Genomic DNA, 23,496 nt, shown 5'->3' with positions numbered 1-23,496 from the left:
CTCCAATGTGCAAATGAAACACAATCCAAACCATACGTAATGATTTTGACGAGCAACTTCAGCTGTGCTGTTTGACTTAGATTTTCTAATTTCAAATTCTAAAAAAAACAGGGTGAGATAAAGTAACACTATTTGGTTTGGTTAATTAAGTGTCAAACAAACTATCAACTAAAGGCCTTTAGTCTCCACCATTAAGACAGTCCATAGCTTATTCACTCTGGACAGCTTTTCTAATCCTTGAGAATTGAGACTGATCTGAAGGGGTGAGTGAAGGATAACAACTTAACTCAACTGACCTTGTCATTGATCCACGACTCCAACTCATGAGCATCTCGCAGTAGAGAGTATCGTTGAATGGAATCCTCAAGCTTCCTCTTCCGCTCTTCACCTTTGTCCATCAGGTCTTGATACCTGTGGGAAAACACAGCTGTTGAGAACCACATTCTCAAAAATGACATAAAAGAGAGAATCTACATTTTGAACATGGAATGGACAGTGACTCACTTGTCATCTAGATTCTGTTGTCGCTGAGTGACAGAGTCGACCTCAGGAGCCTGTTGCAGGATCTCTTGAGAGGCCTTGTGTGAGTCAATCCTTTTGACGTATGCTGCAGGAACAAACCCCTGTCTGTCGTTTGTTTCTACTTTCCACCAGTCCTGTAGTTGAAATTTGAAAATGAAAAACAGTCTTTAGTGATTTTAATAACCTAATCAGAGAGAATGAAACATAGTTTTTTTCTTTTAAGGGAATAGTTAGTTGTGTATAATATGCAGTTTGGGTTGAATTTATAAGTTTTTGACTCTACACTGTATGAAAGTAAAATTCTAAGCTTTGGACTTTGCTATCAGACAACTAGGAATGAACTCTGTATTGGGCAGTCATGATAAAGATTTAGCCATTTAGAAACAAAATGTGGGAAAAAAAGTAAACAGTGAACAAAAATTGAAAAGCAGCGTCAAAGTGTCTTGGAACATAGACCTTTTGGGCATAGCCTAGCCTGAGTATCAGGCTTTCCAGGTGGGAGTGGGGAGGGAGGGGGAAGAGAGGAAGGGGAAAAGGTCTCCTCTTCTCCTCCTCCCCCCTCCCCCTAGGAAGGCCTGATTAGCCCTTCATCACTGTGGTCATGATAAGGAGTACTGTAAGTTTCCAAAGAAACTATGGTGTTGTGCTGGTGGGTGAGTGGCTAATGTCCTGGACATGATTAGATTAACTTTGTCAAGAAAGTCCTTAGTAAGAATGACATTCTTTTATTTTAAGTTCACAATCTTTTGCGTATTGTTAAAACAGCCTACAGGCAGTGCTCACTGTCACATTATCACTGCATTTAAAATTATTTCTCCAGGAAGACACAATCATCGTCTCACCTTGTTGCTAGCATTCAGGAGTGTCAGAATGTCCCCTTTCTGCATGGAAACCTCCCTGGCAGTCTTCTCTTGGTAATCATACAGAGCAACTACACATTCTTTGTCAGAGATGTTACTGACATGAGCTAAAGGCTGCAAACATAAGGTGAAAAAAATGTCCAGTCCACAGCACAATTATTTCTCATCTTTAAATGATTAGCAAACTACATTTATAGGTTAAACAGTTCAAAGATGATTTTATTGTCCTCTCACCTTGCAGTGCTGACTTTGCTCGCGCAGGCCATCAATGACAGTTCCATAGGCTCTCAAGTCTGACATGATGGCAATATGTTTGGTCAACAGTGCCTAGGAATTAAAATATTGCAATGTTTCTTTAAGAAATTCTTTTAAATTGCCAGGAAAATAATACTAAGCTCCTTGTTTGAATGTTAAAAATGTAATGTTCAGCTCTTCACACCTGTGCACTGTCCTCATCTTTGCCATAGTCATCGCTGGTGACAATTGGTTCTTTCTCCTTCAGCCAGGACTCAGCTTCTGCGACATCAGCTAGGTACTGATGGGCTTGAAGAGAATCATCCAGATGACCTTTCCTTTCTGCTGCCTTGTCCTGAAATTGCAAAAGGCAATCTTTCTTCACCATCAGTTATATATAACCAGCGCAATACCCAAAGTTAAACAGTAGTCATTTTCTAAGTTTTGTACCACTGACCAGACACATGCATTGAATTGTGAAAACGGGAAACAATTCTGTCCGTGCTCAAAGTTTCTTGCCGGAATTGGCATACACTTCTTATAATTCTCCTCCCAAACATACATGCAGCAATGCACAAGCTCAACCAGTGAGTAGAAATCTAATTTACAGAACAAATGCAGCCCTTTGGCTTAGTTAACAAAGAGTTTTCAGGAGTAGGTAATTTACTGTTATCACTCCCGGAGTTATAATGTTCATTCAAACCTTGAAGTCAAGCCACTTCTGATCAAGTTCATCAATCTTCTCTTTGATCTCATCACCAGCAAAATGTCCTGAAGCAAATTGAAACCAGAACAAGCCATGAGCAAGTACATCATGTTAACATTGACAGTTGTAAATCCCTACTTTAAAATCAATCATTTTCTTCTTTTACATCATAGAAGGAATTTAATGCCACAAAAGGTAGCTTACTCATCTCTATTTATTTTAGAGACACTTTAAACAAATTCTACAAATCCATGAAAAGATGATGTTGAAAAATGTTGCCCTCCAAAATAACACAACTAAGTTGTTATGAGACTTTCCAGTAGTGTACTCTGTCTATTAAAATGGAAACAAAAACATGTCCCCCACAAAAATGAGCTGAATCAAAGACACTGCACTTGTTAAATAGATATATTGTTATACCTCTGAGATATCCTGGTTACCGCTTAGTGTAGACTAAATTGTCAGATGAGTGCTAAAGCATTGAACAAAGTGTCAGTGGAAGGTCAAAAGATGCCCACCTTGCTAGGAAAACTTTAGTTGTCTGTGTCAATTTCTCATTACAACTGCATATTTACTAACAGTTTCTTTTCAACATACCATTGTCAATCATCTGCACACCATTATCACACACAGCTCTGATGCGGGGTTCATGACCAGCAATTTCAGTCTGAGAAAAAGAAAGGAAAAAACTTCAGAATCAATCCCAAAGATCACTATAGTTTTTAGCCAAGTTCTTCTTTGAACTTTATATTTTTTTGATTGACTGAAAATTAACCATTTATGTTTTATCACTTAAAATGATATCTTTTTAAGTGTTCAGCTTAATAATTTGACTCAAAGTTCAAATGCTCAGGAGATGGTACTGAGCAGTGTCTCACAATTTAGAGCATAAAAAGGTTGGCAAACTTTAAGTCTTGTTTACAGCTTATGAAGTTGCAACAAAACAAGAATTTAATCTAAAAGGCATCTATTGCTTTTAATAGACCTAGCATGCCCAGTTGTTGAAAGTCGACAATCAGGAAATTAGCAGTGGGCTACCAGCTTTGAGGTCAGCATCTACGTACACTACTACACTGTAGATAGCCAGCTCCTTAGAGTTTGAAAAATGACTAAAAAATTTGTGACAAGAATGCCAGACTGTTGCCTACATGTATGACCATTCTACTTTCCTTGTGCATGTAGCCAACTACTCTCAAACTTAACAACAACCAGGCACGATTTTTAAGTCATGGATGTAAAGTTGTAGCTTTCTGCTTTTGTAGCGAGGTCCCTACGTACAACTGCAAGTGCCTTTGCCAAAACAACGTGCACTCATCTTCACCACTTTGTGAAAAGATAAGATACAATGACAACAAGCAAACAGCTTCTTTTAATTTGATTTTTCTTACCATCAATGCCTGGTGTTTCTTGGACAAATTCTGGGCCCCAGTCAAATCACGGCCTAAAAGAAGAGATTTAAAGCACTCGTCACAATCAGACTGACACCACAAATTCAAAAATTGGGCATCCCAAAGTTGCTATATCTTTCCTAGAATAGGATGAATTACAAAGATTTTCCCCCAGAGTATTCAATCACATATAACAACAAAAAAGAGGAATACGGTAAACAAATGAACAAAAACAAAAACATTTCTGCATGCACTGTCATCATCATCATACATTAAACTGGAGTGTACCTGTGTTTGTAGACGATGCTATAGGTTCTTTCTCCCTGATCCACGCCTCTTCATCTTCAACATCATGAAGGAATCGCTTCAGTCTCTCTGCATCTACAAGTTTAGCTTTGCGGGCAAGGAGTGGAGCCTAAAATTATAGTGGGCAAAAAATGATTCACCTCAACAAATAATTTGTTGAAACATCCACGTCATTGTTATTTCCATTATTGGAAACATCCCCAGACAAACAACTAAGTCTTAGTAAACTGAACTGACTGAACTGACCCCAGCACTAAATAGTACAGTTTTGAATTCGCCCGCTGGACTGCTGGATAAAAAGACAGAAGACGCATTTATACAGGGTTAGCCTCAATCTGAAGTAAAGTATTCACAAATACCAGTGAGAAGATGAACTTTTCACAACTCTGTGTATTGCTTTATTTTAGGATTCAGCACTTTCCTGCTAACATTATTTTGTGAATATATTGCTTCACGTTGAGGCTAACCCTGTATATATAACTGCATCTTTTGTTTTCAAGTTTCAAGTTTCAAGTTTTATTAAGTTTTTCAAACGTTACTAACAAATGAGCACCGCCTGCAAATAGTGAGCTAATCTAGGCAGGCCGTGTTAGGGACATACATAAATGAATTACTATTTGAAGGCATTAAAAAAGTCAGTTTTGAATATATTATTTGTCAAAAGAGTAAAAAGTAATGAAAAGTGAAGAAAAGTATTATGATTTATGATTGAATTATAATTAAGATGACTTTTTTATTTCAGAAACAAGAGTGCTAATGTCAGCATAACTGTCCAGAGTTTCTTAAGTTACAAATAGCAATGCTTGAATTTTCTTTTTGAATATGTGCTTTGGTAGTCTTTGATAGCTTTTGGGAATGCCGTCCCAAATTTTAGCTCCAGCGATGGAAAAAGAGTTTTTATGATGATTGAGCCTAGAATAATAATTATTAATATAGTAGTTACCAGAAGATGCTGAGCGAGTATTATACTGATGTATGTCTTGTGTAGACGTAAAAAGATTGCAGATACTTTGAGGTGCAGAATTAGTAGTTATATCAAGCATTAAGGTTGATGAAAGTTTGAAGTAGAGCATTGTGATTGGCAGAATGTTAGAATGAACAAAATATGGAATCACATGCGTTCTGAAAGTCAGAAAGTTGATCAAGCCTACGGCTCTCTTTTGGAGTATATCTTTTTATCCAGTGGTCTTGGTGAATTCGAAACTGGACTATTTAGTAATAGGCTGAAATATAAAGTCAATAAGAACCTTGTAAAGGACTTAACATGTAGCTTGCTACAAGTGGCTCAGTTTTCAAAGCACCCACTATTCTAGTGAACAGGTCATAGATGTGTCTCTCACTAGGGACTAATGTTTTTCTGTCAGCAGGGTCCGAAATTAACTTTTTTAGGCAGGTGCCAACTGGCGACTGAAATTTTTTTTTCAGTCCCCATATGGAAAAATGTGGTCGCCAAAAAGTGTCATTAAAATTTTTCTTTCGCAGCGAAACACAAACCAAAATTTTTGGTCGCCAGATGGAAACTTCTAGTTTTTAACGAAGATAACGCGTTTGGAGCCGCAATCGATGTCATCAGGAATGAAACCAGTGCTGAAATCATCTTTCGACCACTTTGACAGATCTATATTTCCACCTTTTGATGCCCAGCCCAGAGAATATCTAAATCTCCAACTAATTTCTTCGCGGATGTTCCGTCTCCACTTTGTAATAAATTACGGAAAGATTTCAGAACATCTTTGGACACCACATTGCCTGAATAGCGAAAGAACGCACGTAGCCTCTTGTGCCCACAATACAAATGTTATGGGAAACAGCTGAAAACGCTTGGCGGCGAAGTTTCGCTCCGATCGTACTTTGAAGCGTTGCGGTAGATTTATCATAAGAGGAAAATCGGTTTTTCACTTCAAAAGCAGCAGAAAGGTAAAAAGTAAGTGACCAATTGGCGGGCGGCTTTGAATTTCATTTTAATTGATTTGGCTGAAAATCAAAATTATTGTTTGTATAATGATCGTGGCCTGAAATCTAGTTAATCGCCCGCTGGCGACCAGTTGTGAAATTCTGGTCGCCAGTGCAAAATTTTAGTCGCATTGGCGACAAGGAAAGCGCAATTTCGGACCCTGGTCAGTCTTGCGTATATTTTAGCAAACTAGCGACAATAAGTGACAACAATAATCAAAGTTATTTTCTTGACTGTTAGCACCCAGCTGATCTAATATGCAAAAACAATAACAACAACAATTAAAATGCTTGCTGTGAACCAACAAACAAGAAACATGTCTGTTTTACATGAATGGTTAGGAAGAGATCTAATGTCAGCTTCCAAGGACACCTCTGGCTAGAACCATTGGTCTATTTAAGACCTCAACATAGAAATAGGCCAGACAACAGCACCACGAACAATGCATCCTATGTCTTTTGGGTTTTTTGAAGTCCCTACCAACTTTACATGAGAAGCTGTACAAGGCAAGACCAATGGTTTTACATCACCACCCATGCCACTGCTGGTTTATTTCAAAAAGGACACTTCAGAATATTGATAGCACCCTTAATTACCTGTAGCTGTTGATATCTCTCATTTAAAGCTTGTTTCTTTTCTGAGATGGAAGGAGCATCAAAGTGATCTGCCTCGGCAAACAAGTTAGCCTGGGCATTGACAACTTCAATCTTCTCCTGATGTACAATAGAAAAATGATTTTATTGTTTCAAAATGGCAAACGTTTACATTATTATCATAATTTGACCTTATCACTTCCAAAAATGCAACTGGACATCTTCTGGAGAAAATACCCTTCAACAGAGGTCTACTAGTTATGCAAATGATACCTTTTATGAGTAACTAAAACACCATGGATGCTACTGGCTTAGAGGCAAACATTTTGTAAAGTTGTCTTAACAGAACATACTTAATTTTTGTTGTTGAGTTGGAAAACTTGGACCACAAGCAGTGTCTTATTTTTCTTAAGGACAGTAAGGCGAGCAAACCACTTGAAAGTGAGTGCGAAAATTGCCTCTTGTGAGTAGATGATGCGTGGAGAGAAGTGAAAGCTAGACTGTTACTATGATTAGTCCCTACTGACAACTCCGAACAGAGAAAGATCAAACTGCTATGTGTTGAATGCAGACCACTAGCTGAGTGTTATTACTTACGGCACGGGCTATGACATCACCCTCAATCATGGCGTGCTTCTTTTGAAGGTTCTGCACACTTGTCAGATCCTACAGTAGAATAATTATTCAGCAAGAACATTAGGAATGAAAACAGGAAATGACAGAGACTATGACACCAGCAATAGGTCACATCAGTATGGTAGATCTAGAATCAGCTTGAAAATGTTTCAATTTCGTGGTAACCAATTCCCCACATTTACAAAGTACTGTGAAAACCCTATAAAGCCCTGCCTCTATTGAACCCCCTCTCAATCAAGCCCCCTCTCTCTATCAAGTCTTGTCTCTTTTAAGTCCCCCACTCTATCAAGCCCCGCCTCTCTATTAAGCTCCCCCTATCTATTAATCTCCTCTATTAATTTTCCCGGGCCACATTTTTTTATTATTATCATTTTCCCAACCTTTTCAAGTTAAGTCAGTGCCAGCCTTGTGTTTTTCTGCCATTGAAAGAAATGACATTATGCCACACCGATTAAACAATCACTATGGAATCCATACTGCTCATTGGATAATCAACGGGGCAGTTTATGTGTAGGGAGTGAACTGATTTAAGCATGTGACATTGACCTATTTTCAGAATGTAATGTTTGTTGTTTGGTGTGCATGTGTGCATCATTTGCCTTTTTGCATCTGAATAGACGTTTGTTCAAGATTGTATGCACGGCCGTGCCTAACAGGAGCTCAGTAGCCTGGGGTGCTCTGGGGGCCTAAATTTTTTGCAGCAGCACCTAACACTTCACATGTTGGGCTCCTAACCTTTCGGCTTTTAGCCTTGTGGGCTCCCATAAATTTTTCTTAGGCAACAGCCTTGGTACGGTTATAAATTTACATTCATTGTTGGTAATGCACATATACCTTTCCAAGATCTTCAACAGAAAGGAGATTTTCAACTTCCTGGAACCACAACTCTACATCCTCAGTGGCACTGCATAGAAAAAAAAAATCAGGAAATGGAAAATGACCCATTTGTTGGTCACTCAATCACTTCACATGAATATATGAAAAGTGTAAGAAGTGCTAAAGTGTACATTTCTGTATACCCTTCCTAAACTGACTTGCATCACTTTCTTATGTCAGGTTTGATGATGGGTGATCCCAGGGCACCCAACCCATGAAAGTTGTCAAAGATCGTAAACTTTAGAACATATTATTCTCGAGTTAGTTTACTGACCGGTTGAACTGTTGCTGCTGAGCTGCTTCCTTCAACTTCAATCCTGAAAAAGAAGGAAAGTGTAACTAAGTAGTTTACTTAGTTCCGCACAATGTCACAAGAAGTGTTTCAAAAGAATTGGACTTTACAGCCACAAGAGAAAATGTAATGAACTTTAACATTATTCTTTATACTAGATATTTTAACTATATATAATTTTATTTTAATCTTGTTTATTTTGACACTTTTACCACAGTCAGTATTGACTGTAGGTTACTATGTTGACAAGACCTGTGGCTAACCAGCACCACTAATACATGTACGATTTCCAATGGCCTCTTCAAATTATTGTCAATATTTTGGGTGGTCACTTCAGAGTCTGATTGGAAAATTAATATATAAATATTTTAATTTTTTTGTATCATCGTCATCACTCTAACCTTTGTCATTTGACCTTTCAAACAGATAGGCCCACAGCTTATGGAGCTCATCAAGTCTCTCCCTGATTTGATCTGAAGCATAATGTTCATCTGCAATCAGCTGTTCACCAGTGTTATCCACAGCATCAAGCCGACTTTGATTGGCATTGAGCTCAGCTTCAAATGCTTGGTGCTTCTGGATTTTCCCTTGAAGGTTGGTTGGATCCTGATAAAAGATAATATAAAAGAAACAAATGATTTCAGCGTTTGCTAATTCTTTGCTTACTTTTAATTACTCAATTGTTGTTTTGAGAGAAGCGAGGCTAAGCTGTGGAGATCACACACAACATCAACCATTTTAAGCTACAATCTCAATATGTTATGACTTGCTGAACCTGAAAGCTGAGTGTACATGTTGTGGTTCATTTTTTTAATTGTTTAAACATTTTCCAACCAGTTTGATTTTTATTTCCCTTTGTCTCATATTATGGTAATGAATACTGCACAAAGGAAAAAGAAATAAGGAAAAAAATTAAACTGGTTTGAAAAATTTTAAACCACAACATACAGTGTACACTACATTAAAAGCTACTGTCAGTAAATTTCGAATCTTGTCAGAAATTACATGTAGTTGTTGATAAACATAAACAAATTCAAATTAAAGTAACTTAAGGGTTTTGAGTATTGACAATATTATTGTCACATTGAAACACAGTCCACTTCTCACCTTGTAGGATTCATCACAGGCAATCTTCAGCTTTTCAGTGATCCAGCTCTTCACTTCATCTGCATCTCTCTCAAACTGTTGCAACTTACGAGATTCCTCAAGCTTTGCCCGGCGATCCTTTGACAGCTCCTCAATGTTTTTTCGCCTTTCCAGAATTCCATCTCTCTTTTCACGAACCTCATCTGAGGCATAATGATTACTGTCCATGAGGCGGTTTGCAAATTCATCAATGCTCTGAAAGAAAAACAAACACAAGATAACAACTATTATATTGGAAATAACTCAGATCTTAAAAGTTAAATTAGTACAAAAATCTATTTATCTAAAGAGTGAATATTGGATAATAAAGCTTATACCTGTCACCTGATTGGTTCTCACCATAACGTAAATTCAACATAACTTATTGATCTTGACCAATAATGACAAAGAAAAAATTCTGGTGAATTCTTACGATAAGCAACACACAAAATTAATATTGTGTTTTCCTTCAGGAGTTTGTAATTAACTTTATTATTTTGTCAATGCCCACTGCACATTGACATGGCCAGTTTAAAAAAAATAAAAGGTAAGAGTATATCCCAGTCAAGTCACAAACAATAGTACTCTCCTAAAACTGTAAGTTGCTTACAGGCAAGCATCTACCGAGGAAGAGCAAACCAACAAATAAATGGGTACAAACAAAAAACAAAATAATACTTACATTGACCTTCTCTGCTTGGGCAGCAAATGACTTGTCAAAGTCTTCATGCTTTCTGATCAATGCTTCCACTCCATCGAGGGAATCCCCCAGATTATCATCAGCAAGGAATGCCTAAGAGTAAAGGGAAGTAAATGCATTGTATTTAAATGTGTTTAACCCAATAATTGGTTTAAACAATAATTATTATTATACATTGAACATGTTCTTACATGTAGCCGACGGAGATAGTTAACATCAAACAAGCCAAAAAACAAAAACCTCAAAGCCAGGGGAGATGTGACTTGGCCTTTTGATGTTTTCCCGATTTGGTTTAAATGTTTTCACTTGATTAAATGGTTCTTAATAACTTATTATATTATTTTGTTTGACTATATCATGTGAATGCTTTGGTTGCGACTGTTTTGTTCAAATGCACAGTCGAACCTCTGCTAATGGACACCTCCAATAGTTGGACCCCTCTACTAAGCGAATACTTGGTCTTGTTCTCAGTTACATAAAACACTACATTTTTAACCTCCCATAAGCAAACATCTCTCTTTAGCAGACACTTTTTCTGTTCCTGAGGGTGTCCACTCATGGGAGGTTCGACTGCACTAACCAAATCATCTGTAAAGTAACATTGGACATCAGCCTTTTGGTCAGAAAGTAACGGACATGATCCTACCTCCTGTTTAGTCATGGTAGCATTGGCATGCTCACAATCTCGGTTAAAAAGCTGAAGCTCCATGCATTGCTCAAACTGGACACGCCGTTTCTCCCACAGCTCCAACAACTCCAGCTTCTCTGATTCCAAACTTTCAAGCTACAAAGCAAATAAAACAAGAAATAATTACACTCTGAACTACATGTACTAAACTGTTCTGTTTTAGCCGAAGTACTTATCTTATAAGTATCTCACACTCTAAAGGTTGTCCTTACAAGTACGCTCATCCACTAACAAAAGCATTAATTTTGCAATAAGTAATCCAGACTCCCTTTGATCTAAGCACCTTTTAGCTTCTGGAATTCTAAGTTCAAAATTAAATAGTTCTACTGCAAATACCTTGTCTTTGATTTCATCACTAGCATAATGATTTGAATTGATGAGCTCTTCTCCATCATCTGCAAACTTTTTGAATCCATCCTCTGAAGCATCAATATAACCCTAATGATAGAAAGGAAAATTCAATACAAGATGCTTGGGTGAGAACACGCACTTCTGACGCTAACTTTGGAACACTCATAGTAGCATACAATCATTGATAGTACACTGTAATCAAGGCTACACAAGTATAAATAAAACATTACATATGTGAGGAACATCGCAGCAAATAACACAGAGAATGTTTCGATCAAAAATCTTCAGTCTTCATCAGTACGATGGTATAAAGTTGTGGAGCAGCCTAAAATACAATATCAGTCCTTTATTATGCAAACCATGCAAAAGCGTGCGATAGGCAGCAAGAGGATGGGTAGCCAAAATAGGTTTTGAGAGGATACTTTACCTTGTGTTCCTGGTGTCGCTCCAGAAGACTTTCTGCACTTGCAACATCTTTTGCTAGTTCATCACTCTGGATCAAAACTTTCATTTCACTTATAAATGAGATGTGGTCCCTGGTAGGACAGCAATTTCAAGGCTGTTAGTAAGAGTAACATTCAGTGCTGTTACTGTGGTTTACAAAATTTATTCACATCCAAGAAAACTGAAGTATACATGTAAACAGTCAGGGATACTGTTACTGGCCAACAGCTATTTTGACTGGCACCCTACACTGTAGGGAAGATGATCCATTAACTTGAAATAATAAAATATGAAGGATGTGTATCGGGTACTTTTTTATTGCTGCCTATTTTTGTCTTTTAAACTTAAAGGCAACCTTGGATGGTGTAGCTATTACATGTATATGAAGTACGGCCTTTATCCAAGTTACAGGCACTTTGGTGAGGTACAGTATTTCTTGCAGTTTGACCTTTACCTGTAGTCACTGATGAATCTTTGAAGTCTGTAGGAGTCTTCCAGCCTTGTCTTTCTAACTGCAGACTGTAATAAATGAAATGACATCATTTAAATTGTAAATTTGGTAACATTAATACAGTTGTAAACTGTTAGATTAGCAATAATGTCACCAGATTATAGGAAAAGTTATGGAGATCAATTGTTTTTCTCCTGTAGTCAAACTTGGCAATCTACTGATATGAGAATATCTACCAAACCCTGAAGTGTGATCACTGAAGAGTCCATTCTTTTGGAACTATTCCTGAATGTTCAGGAATATAAAATTATCATGGAGTAGATGTTATTCATGTTGTTTTGGGGCCTATTTTGTTTTCAAAATACAGTTTACTCAGGATAAGAGGAATTGCATTATTTTGGAAAGGTTTTCAGGTTTACAGGAAGAGGCAGAATTGTATTTTTGTGGGAGCTGATAGTTTGATCTTCTTGTTTTCCTGAACCAGAATAAGAATTGCCAGAATTGTCCCAAAAGAGAATGCGCCCGGAGTAAAAGTTGCAGAGTACATTTGCACTATTTATGCTTTTGTGGGTTGAGGGTTTGCTTGGTGTTGTAGTGTAAACATTTCAAGACAACCACAGCTCTTGGTTTCTCTGCCATGAATACTGTCTTTGTTAAGTACAGTGTACAGTGTAGATTTCTTTAAATTTATATTATGATACTGAATGTACCGCACCTTATCCTTGAGATTTCCCCATGCTGTCACAATTTCATCTTGCTTGGCAGCAATGTCATCAGCGCTATCAGGATGAGCCTCTTGAAGTTGGGCAGACTCTTGACCAAGGGCTGTGACCTACCGACGACAAATACATGTAATGTTAAGTCAAGCATACAGCATTAATGACAATGTCAACAAGCCAGATGGACCCTTCAAATAATGAAGGTTATATGCAAGTTTTAAAGTAAAAGGTGTGGGAGCTGTGATCCTGCAAAACTGTATAATGTTTTATGTAAATTATGGGTCATTTTTTCTTTTTCTTTTTTTAACTTCAGTAGATAATTTTATTATTATATATGTCATGTAGCTCAAACCCGAATAAATATTTCCCAAAATAGTACAACAATATTATTTTCAAGTACAATAATTATTAAGGAAATGTATGCACTGAAAGGTTGAATTTTGACCAAGTACAAATCATATTCACCTTGTCTTCAACTGCAGCTAAGTCTCTCTCCAAGGCTTCATGTTTTCGCAACAGAGCATTCACACTGGCAAGATCCTTTCCATAATCATCTGATGATAGCACTTTGTCCTTCTCATTTATCCAGTTTTTGGTTTCATCTGCATCACTGCAATTATCATTAAGATGAACATTTTCAGTCCACTTTTTGTTACTACATTCATCACCCTTTAGGCCTTCTGCGAGACATCAAATACAACATGCCTTGTGCTCAGTTTGTTGAAAAATTAGTCAAGTTTACAAATCAACTCTCACACGAAAACCTATTGTTACTGTATTATTACACACTAATCCTGTACAAGGTAGTCCTTACATTAACCTCTTAAAAATGTCCTACCAAACAAGCAAACAAATAAAAACTATCAACTGATCAGTACTTTTCTGTGATGCAGAACTATTGGGAGAGAGAAGTTTATTGCAAAGAACTTACAACATCTCACATGAAGTTTCAAAACAAGTAAGGGAACTGGTCATAACAAGTTTGTTTGAAGAGGACCCACCTTGTCTGGGGTAGGGGTGTTATCGAAGAGACCACCTATCTCGTGAACATTGCCGACAAAATTTTATTGGCTCAAATATTTGAGTTGGCACAAATATTCAGCTAGCAAGAGTCAGGATTGTTAGATAAATAAGAAAAGTGAGGTTTGAATCTGACTGTCATTTTTTCACTGCTGGATAGAGGGGTGGCTATGCATTAAAGACACCATCTTTTGAGGTTGAGAAAGGGGGGTGCAGGCGGAGGCCACCATCTATTTTGTGGTTTGGTGGGTCCTGTTCGAGTATAGTGGTTTTGACCACTTCCCTAAAGTCTTTCTACAAACCACTAGTGTATAATCTTATACTCCTTACCGATAGAAACTGTGAATCTGCTGAGCCCCTGCAAGTCGTTTCTGACGTTTTAATGCCAGCATTTTCAATCTTTCCCATGCTTCATTTACTTCCTGTAACATCAAGAAGCAAATAAAGCCAATATTTAATGAATGGAACAAAGAGTTACAGGATGACGTTTACTTCATTAGAAAAAAAAACTCACTTTTCACTTGGACAGCATTGTAAAACTCAGATAGCAAATATTTTATGTTTTACTTAATAGTATTTTTAATATTAATTTCAAAATGTGATTTGATCATACAGTATGCACCTGAAATTGAAGCGATGCCTGGAAAAAAGACCTAAGTGACTTCTGATAAATTGCTAGATTCTCCTTCCAAATTGCCTTGTATTCGCTTGTGAAACAAAACGAGAATTTGTGCTTACATCAAAAGTCACTTAGGGTCTCATTCTGCACAACCTCTCAATTGCTGCATGATAAATGTTAATAATAACAGATATCATCATCATCATCATCATAATAATGCATGCCTCACCGTTTGCTTTGTGCTGATAAGTTCAATGTCGGGGTGACCTTCGTCACCAAGTTGATGAGCAAGATCATTGATGTAGGTTACTCTGGACTCGTTTGCTTGGAGATCTTTCATGAAATCATCAAATTTCTTCTGAAGGACTTCAACGTGTTCCAGGTCTCTTCCTAATTCCTCTGAAGTGGCAATTGCTTCCTGAAGGGCAACAATACATAAAGATATTTGCATATCAATATGGAAGCAAAGTTACATGACAAATTAATAATAAAATAGCCTGCTTAAAAACAGTCAAATAGGTTACTTGCACAGTGCAAATGTAGGTTTATTGTTACAGAAGTACGGTACAAAAAATTAATGTACGTACTACTTATTTCACACAAAAATGGAAAACATTAAATTGTCAGTGGTGTTCAGTAAACTACACTATTACAAGTCTTTTCTTGGTGAAATTTCAGCCAGTGACACCCTCACTTTCTGCTGGTGAAATTTGCCAGTAGCTGAGTCCAACAACCCTGTAATCACGTGCCGGTATAAAAAACCATATATAAAAGCAATGTCTTGGTAACTTATCTCCCAATATTTTGTTAAAAGATAATGAGCTGGGATGTTGTGAGACATGTTGCAGGAAGTATGTTATAATATCGAACACTTGAAAACGAAAACTTCTTTGCATCAATCGTTGCAGAAAGAAGAAGTCTCTTTGACTTCCACAATGAACATGACAATGTGGCAACAAATTGTTAAGTGTTTTGAAAAGCAACGAGCTTCTAGCAATTTGCCTTGCAATGCCACAATGCAATATTTCCCCATAAACAATACAGGTTTTTGTTCAAGGAAATGCAGTAACAAGAAATTAAGTAAAAAAGTTTTCCAATTTTCAAAATTTCAATTTTGTAGAAGGTAAAGGAAACACTACATGCTGAAAATCTGACTTGTAAATGCACAATTACCAATTCAAGGTTAGAAAACTCCTACCCCTTTTTACACTGACATACCTTTTCATGAATCCATGACATGACTTCCTCTGTTTCATTCAGGAAGTGGACTCTCTTTTGGGTGAAGAGAAGCATGCGACCCTTCTCTGCTGATTTAGAGAGCAGCAGCTCCCAAAGCCTGAGAAGGGAATCCAGGCGCTCCTATTGGATGAATAATATTGGTTGATGAAGTTTAGTACAGTATTCAGTTTTGATGTCGTAGAACCTAGTTGAAAAGACAAGATGTATTTGTTGAGTAACTCACCCTGATAAGTTCTGAGGCATAGTGAGACTCACTGATCATTCCCTCTCCATTTTCTTGAAGCTCCACAATGGCATTACTGTGAGCTGAGATCTCTGCTTCAAATGCCTGATGTTTCTGAAGTTTACCCTGAGATAAGGTAGTAATAACAGAATCCATTAAAAAAATAATTATTAATCCAAGTGGAGAGTGGTGCTGTGGGTTTGAAGTGCCTTGCCTAGTAACAATTGCACAACAGCATGCAGTCCTCATACTTGGAAGTGTTTCATTAAGATTTTGAAGAGGTGGGCAAAAGGTTGGTACAGCTGGCCAGAATAGTTAACTTGGATATGCTCTTTAATGGGAAAAGACAGATGAGATGTTAAAAACAGCTAGGCAAAGTCTTGTTCACAGATGGTCATTTTGTCCCATGCCTGGCCCTCAATGAAACCTGTGTTTATATGAGTGTTTATGTTGTACGTCAAAATAAATCCAGGTGAAATGATTTCAAACTAGGTTGATTCCTGGCACAAAGGAAAATGCAAATCAACCTAGTTTGAAATCACTTTAACCTGGGATTCAGTTTAACCTAAAACATTTATACTTCACGGCTCAGCTGGGAATGATTAGGGTAGTGAATACTACATGTAATCCACAGGTAAATGTTAACCAAGGTTCAGTATTCAGTACAGCAAATATATTTCTGAACTACTTGTTAACTTACATATGTTTTAAATACCATGCTACTGGTAATAATTGTAAAGCCCTGGACTGAGTTGCTCGAAGCATGGTTAGCGCTAACCATTGGTTAAGAGGTATTAAAACCTATAGGTTGTCATGGCATTTAACCCGGGTTAGTGCTAACCATGCTTCGAGCAACTGGGCTCTGGTTAAGTGATCAAACATTTTTATCCAACATCCTGTTTGTCCCCCAAAACATTTGGTGGCTAAAAAACATCTACAGAGTGAGCCAATATAAACTTATGAATGCTTTTTGTGTACTTCCACTAAAACTTGGGTATGACTTGTTGTAACATCACACAAATTCTGTTTCTGCTTTGTTGCTTTTTCCTGCTTGCACAAGCTTTGTTGGAAGAGGTGGGTAAATGATCAAATATTTGTTTTTAATGTAAAATGTTGGCTGAAAATGTTGTGATCTAGTTCAAACATGGACATCAATTTAAATGCAAAGTTGATGATGGAGTTGGCTAAACAGTAAAACATGCTCCTCCAACACAAATATTACTGTTGGACAAAAAATGTTTGATCCTCTATAGCTAGCTGGGGCTTAAATTATGCCGCTGTAAATTTTTGGTTGATTAGGAGAAAAAATTTGCATTATCTTTGCGATAACTGAAAACTTGTGCATAAAGCAACCAAGAATCAACCATGTGGATGAATCGGGTCAATGAATTGAAGATAATCGCTGGACTATTTTGAATACCTGAATGAACACAGTATGAAAATACTCATCAACAAACAATGACCAGGCCTTGGTGTTGCAATTAGGAAAAACAATGCATGTAGGTTTAATTTGCATCTTCAATTCTCAAAAAGACGCACAGCTAGCGACCATACCTGATGACCTACTTAGCATGACTTGTATAATCAGCGGACCGTATCGACGCACTGCAAGTTCATTTCATTGACCAACGAAGTTTCGCAAGTCAGGCCAGATAAGAAAATTTTTCATTCTCTAGTGGTACCTTTTTACAAACAAAATGCATAGACATGTCAGATGGATGACTGTAATTTCAGTTTAAAAGGGAATTCCTTTTGTTCTTGTTCTGCAGGTAACGTGCAGACATCATCAGTGATTTTCTGATCGAGGAAGCTACAATACTGGAACTATCCAGAAACTGATAAATAAAATCAAACTAAAACCGACCCCGTCACGACAGATATAAATTTGTCTTAAACAGTCTTTAAACGAAGCATTCGTGAGAACGATTACTTAAATACTTCGACTCCACATGATATGTTGCTGGCGATCATGATGAATTATCGCGAGGAGAACTCGCGGGGTTTTTTCACAGTTAGCGGGTGACAGTCTGTGATCGCGAACGAAGCCTGTGATTTACGCTTTCCTGTTTCCACAAAAGAAATAAATACACCTTCAATTTACCTTCACTGGAATAATAGCAGTCAAAGCAACAACGTAAATTCCGAATTTCTCCCAATAATATAATCTTACAATTACAAATGAAGTTCGGGTATGAGCCGGGGCGTTGTCGGGGAAGCAAGCTTTTGCTTGAACACAAATCTCCAGCTATTTTGCTTGCTCGAGGTCTCATTTTATCCCGCAAAAAGTTACCTGAAGGTTGGTGGGATCTTTATAGTTCTCATCGCAGGCGATCTGAAGTTTCTCGTTAATCCAAGCTTCCACCTCATCGGCATCTCGCTTGAACTGATGGTAGCGTTTCGCGTCCTCCAAGCGCTGGCGCCGAAGGCGAGTTGCTTCCTTGAATTCTGCGTACCGCCGCAAAACTTGATCACGGCGGTTTTGGATATCTTCAACGGTTTCTAGAATGGCTATTTGACGAGCCTCTACCTCTGCCATTTTGGAAATTTCGAACTTCCAAAAAGACAACTCTTACCGAGCGAGATCCAAACAAGCAAGAATGAAAGGAATCGCCCTGCAAAGCCCTATGATCACGTGATCAAGAGAGGACAAAATTCAGGGGAGGAGGGGGAGGAGGCAGAGCTCGCAGAGAAAGTCATTCCTCAAAACAACTCTTGCGAATGCTAAAAAGTTTTCTTTTGTTATTTTCGTAACAACTGTTTAGTATAACATGTTCCATTTAATAATACACTTAAACAACCTTTATAATCAAGACGAGAAAGCTTGGTCATGTGGGATTGTTTCTCCTCCCCTCCCCTAGTCATAGAACGTTTGGACCAGACAGACTTGTCGCTAGCCTCGATATCGTGAGCCAGCGTGGACCCCGGCTAATCAAAATGGCGGCCACTCAGTTCAAGAACTTCCTGTATGCTTTCTGTGGAAAGCGCAAAACTAGGCCTATATACACAGAAAGACCTTCTAAGCCAGGATCTTTCAGCTTTCAGGTAGTGTAGAAGTTTATTAAACTACAACTATTCGTTAAGTATACTAAGGAATCAGCTAAAAGGGAAAGCTAAAGATTCGAAAACAAGTGCTTTCCTTATATTTTTTTTTGTGATCTATAAATTAAAGGTGATGAGCTTGAGAACATGTTTTCAAGTGTAATAGGGACGCCACTATTCATGTACATAAATGTCAGAAGTGGGTGGAGGCTGGGCAATGAGCTAACCGCCTGACCCTGGAAATTAAAAGCCAATAATTGAAAACAGGTCAAAAAATGCATCTATCATTTTCTGACCAGACCCCAGCTGTTCAAAGAGCGGATAACTTTATCCAGCGGATAAAATGTTTTGGTTGGATCCACAGGATAGAGTTATCAGTTCTTTGAACCACCAGGGCCTGGCAAAACATAACATCTCATTCTTTCACGTATATAAACGTATATAAACCACTCTTCAACATTCAAATCCTAGCAGTATTGTCACATGAACCTAGCTAGCTTAATGGCCTAGCTCCCATGAGTCTCCTTGCCTGTAGCCCAATCAGTAGCCTAGCAGCTCTGTTAATCCTGCAACTGTTTTTATAATGTAGTAGCTGCTATTGTTTTTAGGGTTGGGACCTTAATTTTGCTCTGTTGTTTGTTCCATTGTTCCATTTGTTTTCTTTGTTCCGTTGTTTTCTATTGCAAGCGAAACAAGTAAGACCTTATGAGAGCTGCTGAATCGCCCCGCCCAATGGTAGAGCATTCGGACTAGTAATCAGAAGGTCATAGGTTGGACTCCTGTTGGGAAAATGCAGATTTTCTTTTTCCGAATATGCCTATGGCACTGGCTGAAAAAATTCATCAGTCCTAGGCTAGGGCTGTTGTTGGCAATACCTGATAATGGAGTGAAAGGGGAAAAGAAGAGTTACACAAATAATTTAATACTGTTTTTTATTACTCACAGTTTCATGTGTTATTTCATCTGTAGGTTCAGATTGAAGGATTTGATTATGTGGGTCTTGGAAGTGCAACAAACAAGAAAGATGCTGAAACTAATGCAGCCAAAGATTTTTGTGGATTTTTAATTGGAGCTGGGATCATTCCTCCAGATTCATTTCCTGATGATTTGTTTGTGAGTGGATTATTTTAATGAGGTTTAAGTGTATAAAAAAGTACCCGTCCGGTAATTATGAGTTCAGAGGCTTTTTAACAGTGCAAAATTAATTTAAGATGTTTTCAAAAAGATGTTGGTGAACACATTTGTTACACAGACTCCTCACGTTACCCATTTGCAATCAACTCCCTTTAAGGCAGACAACTTCAGGACCAGCTCTGTTCATCTGTCTTATAGAGGTCTATGTATCTGCTATAAAATTAATAGTGTTACGCCATTACACCAGTGAAATTCTTCCACCAGGACTGGCCAACTTGTTGGTGTCCGTTTTAGAGAGGTGTCCACTCCACCTTATAACAGGAAATAGCTGGTATTTAATGAAGCATATCCAGTGTCGCTGGAATATGGTCTTTGGCTCAATGATTGTAAGGGACTTTTGCAAGCAGCCAAGACATTATTTCTCTAGTTAGGGTGTCTGATGCATGTTGCTCCATACAAGGTATTAAAAAATAAAGCTTAAATTATGGTGCAAATGTTTACCCACTATAAATACCTTTATCTGTGGAACAGAATTAGCAAAATCCTTACCTGTGCTAACAATAACAGGCAGTAAGAATTAATTATTTTACTTGTTCTGGCATGTAAGATGGTGGTTCAGAACAATGTCACAACCAGGTAAATGGATGATAAACCAGCTATTCATCCCTGAATACACTATAAAAATGATCTTTGCTTTTCTGTGGTTGTGGGTATCTTGAGCCCTGATAATGATTATAGCAATGTCAGAAGTCACCCATCAATCAGATAATTAACTAGGCAGCTGGCAGGCCATATATACCTGCTTAGGTGGGTCTTTATATGAGTGTCAAGATCAACATTCCCTTAGGAACAACCTTATATTTACAGTTCTAATTGTAATAGTATTTCTATTTCATTGAGACAGGGAGAAGGTCCAACAGCACAAGCCACAGGAATACCAACCCAGCAACAGGAGCAGCAGCTGCCATCATCGGTACCCCCAGCACCTCATGCTCAGTTTTCGTCAAATCAACAGCCTGGCCCTGGGGTGTCACAGGGAAACCCCTTCCCTTCACAACCACCACCATCAATCATGAATATGCCACAAGGTATGCTTTTGATATAATATATGTCGATCAATTCAATCAATCATTTTGAACATAATATTAAGAAAGAGTTGAAGTACAGTACAGTTCCCACCCAAAAGTAGTGAAGCTAATCAAGTTATAGGTAAAGGAAAAGAAAATTACAATACAATACAATATAGGAAATAAATATATTGTGGTTTAATTAATTAATTAATTAATTTATTTATTTATTTATTATTGTTATTATTATTATTGTTATCATTACATGTATTATTGTTAGTATTATTATTATTATTATTATTTTTGGTTTACTATTTTTCAAATCAGTTTAGTTTCTATTTTCCTTTGTTCTGTATAAGACAAGACAAAGGAAAATAAAAAAAATACTGGTTTGAAAATTTTTAAACCAAAAAAAAATAATTGTGAACCACAACATGTACAACTGTTGGTCACATGCTCCTGACACGATTATTGAAATCATAAGCAGATGATTCGCTGAACAAGGAATTTTGAATTTTTTGTAAGGAATTTTCAACTGGGAGACACCTTTCTTAATTTCAAGTGATAATTTAGTATTTAATATATCATTGTGTTCAGGTGGTGGTGGGGCTGGTGCTAGTCATATGGATGGCTGGAGTGGTGCTGGTCAGAGGGATTATCACTACAGTATGTATAATAAAAGAAAGTTTGAAGAGGTATGACCCATGTTCTCGACTGTATCTGAAATTGTGTGTTTCATGGTTGTTGTACTTTTAATTATATGTGTCATTAATACAGTCGAACCTGTATATAACGGCCCTGTATTAAGCGGCCACCCTCTATTAAGTGGCCACTTTTTAAAGTCCCGATTTTTCGCGCATACAAACGCTGTATTTGTTACCTGTATTAGGCGGCCACCTCTATTAAACGGCCGCGGCCACCCTGTAGCAGTCCCATGTTTGTCTTTCTTTGTTATTTTTACCTGTATTAAGCAGCCACCCTTGAATGGAAGAGCTATATACACAGTACCATGGATAACAGGAATTGTCGCTGGGAGTGCCGACAGCCAACGATTTGCTCTACAAACAAAAGTTTCAAATTCCGAGGTGCCAAACGCACGTGTCCCACTTCTTTAAGTCGCTGTAATTCTTACCCTATTCCTATTTTAACTTGAAGAATTTTGTTATATATAGCCCACTTTGAAAATGAGTGATGGCCTAGGTCGAGAGTAACTGCCCAAGTGATTGTGGGATTGTTTGGGGGGACGCAAAAATGCGAAGATAATAGCCAACGTCCCCCCAAACCTTCCCACAATCGCTTGGGCAGCTACTCTCGACCCAGGCCATCACTCTTTTTCAAAGTGGGCTATTGTGTTACTTTTAATTAGCAACATTGCCGTTATAACTCCACTTCGATCGTAACAACTATGAAATGACGGAATGAGATGTTTTGTTGTGAACTGCAAGTCACGTAAGTAAGTGAGTTAGAAATACAGTACTGTACACCGTACAAGAGTAGAGGACAATTTATTGCACAGTGATTTTACACAATGTTACGTATATTATACCATTAAGTTACAAGTTGGCACTGAACTTTGTTTAAAGTATTGAACTCTTGAAAGAGTGTTGATTTTCCTATTGTTTCCTTGCATGAAATGTTTTTGATACACCATTAAAATTGACATTAGACAACGCCCAGTGAGTATTTTTAGTAATCCTGTATTAAGCGGCCAGTTCCTAAAGTTCCAAGGGTGGCCGTTTTATACAGGTTCGACTGTAGTCTGGAAAATGTGTTTTACAAGGGGTGTACTAGCCTGCGTAGCAGTCGTTTCCGTTTCCTTCAAGCCAAGCGGGGCAAGCGTGCAAGGGCATTTGGCAAAAAGGAGCAAAAAAGTAGGAGCGGGGGGGGGGGGGGGAGGGGGAGGAGGGGCAGGGAAGGAAAGGAAACGCCTGCCGCTGAGCCCAGACATTTTACCGAACGCTGTTCGTCAGCGAACGGGAGGCAATGATGCATTACCATTGGCCAGTCGTCTGTCAATCAAACTCATAGATCAAAACGACATCCAGTTAACCGTTTATCAAAGATGAAAATATGGCCGAGGCGGAAAAGAACTCTCTCTTGACAGTGTCTTGAGTGTCCTTTCGATTTCCAATTTGCTTTGCTTTGGAAACGACTAAACTACTTTCGCAGGGAGATACGTTAATTCAGTTGAAACCGGAGCAAAGGACTGCTTTAAGAGCAAATGTCTATTAACATCAAACAAAATCAAAATTCTTGGTCACGCTCAAAATATAGTTTTCATTGCGCTTTCGTTTGTTGGTAGGTATTATC

The 23,496-nt window shown here is 37.9% G+C and overlaps 2 protein-coding genes across 3 annotated transcripts in view; one reads left to right on the top strand and one right to left on the bottom strand.

The window, feature by feature from the left end:
- LOC146486966 (spectrin alpha chain, non-erythrocytic 1-like) overlaps nt 1-18,564 on the bottom strand; it is a 33,671-nt gene extending 15,107 nt beyond the window's left edge. The window contains exons 1-27 of the mRNA XM_085091117.1: nt 18,237-18,564; nt 15,947-16,072; nt 15,703-15,843; nt 14,714-14,902; nt 14,196-14,287; nt 13,311-13,455; nt 12,842-12,958; nt 12,130-12,194; nt 11,659-11,767; nt 11,217-11,318; nt 10,839-10,976; nt 10,175-10,285; nt 9,475-9,708; nt 8,769-8,973; nt 8,350-8,392; nt 8,034-8,103; nt 7,161-7,229; nt 6,567-6,683; nt 3,999-4,125; nt 3,711-3,763; nt 2,920-2,989; nt 2,320-2,387; nt 1,822-1,971; nt 1,617-1,709; nt 1,365-1,496; nt 505-656; nt 297-411 (exon numbers count right to left, since the gene is read on the bottom strand). Of these exons, the coding sequence (XP_084947243.1) occupies nt 297-411; nt 505-656; nt 1,365-1,496; nt 1,617-1,709; nt 1,822-1,971; nt 2,320-2,387; nt 2,920-2,989; nt 3,711-3,763; nt 3,999-4,125; nt 6,567-6,683; nt 7,161-7,229; nt 8,034-8,103; nt 8,350-8,392; nt 8,769-8,973; nt 9,475-9,708; nt 10,175-10,285; nt 10,839-10,976; nt 11,217-11,318; nt 11,659-11,767; nt 12,130-12,194; nt 12,842-12,958; nt 13,311-13,455; nt 14,196-14,287; nt 14,714-14,902; nt 15,703-15,843; nt 15,947-16,072; nt 18,237-18,482 (3,279 nt within the window). The 5' untranslated portion in view covers nt 18,483-18,564. The remainder of the gene's footprint in view (nt 1-296; nt 412-504; nt 657-1,364; nt 1,497-1,616; nt 1,710-1,821; nt 1,972-2,319; nt 2,388-2,919; nt 2,990-3,710; nt 3,764-3,998; nt 4,126-6,566; nt 6,684-7,160; nt 7,230-8,033; nt 8,104-8,349; nt 8,393-8,768; nt 8,974-9,474; nt 9,709-10,174; nt 10,286-10,838; nt 10,977-11,216; nt 11,319-11,658; nt 11,768-12,129; nt 12,195-12,841; nt 12,959-13,310; nt 13,456-14,195; nt 14,288-14,713; nt 14,903-15,702; nt 15,844-15,946; nt 16,073-18,236) is intronic.
- Nucleotides 18,565-18,839: 275 nt separating this feature from the next.
- The window catches only part of LOC146486964 (ATP-dependent RNA helicase A-like), a 33,275-nt gene continuing 28,618 nt past the window's right edge, over nt 18,840-23,496 (top strand). Inside the window, exons 1-4 of one of the 2 annotated variants that reach the window (XM_085091103.1) lie at nt 18,840-18,988; nt 19,955-20,098; nt 21,024-21,207; nt 21,784-21,881. In XM_085091103.1, coding sequence (XP_084947229.1) covers nt 18,881-18,988; nt 19,955-20,098; nt 21,024-21,207; nt 21,784-21,881 — 534 coding nt within the window. In that variant the 5' untranslated portion in view covers nt 18,840-18,880. Of the gene's footprint in view, nt 18,989-19,954; nt 20,099-21,023; nt 21,210-21,783; nt 21,882-23,496 lie in introns of both variants that reach the window. The other variant, XM_085091111.1, reaches the window with a different exon arrangement.

The sequence above is a fragment of the Pavona decussata genome, unplaced genomic scaffold (genome assembly GCF_977016875.1).
Source record: "Pavona decussata unplaced genomic scaffold, jaPavDecu1.1 SCAFFOLD_19, whole genome shotgun sequence".
Lineage (NCBI taxonomy): Eukaryota > Metazoa > Cnidaria > Anthozoa > Scleractinia > Agariciidae > Pavona > Pavona decussata.
Note: the sequence above shows the minus strand (reverse complement) of the source record. Positions and strands in the feature narration are given on the sequence as shown.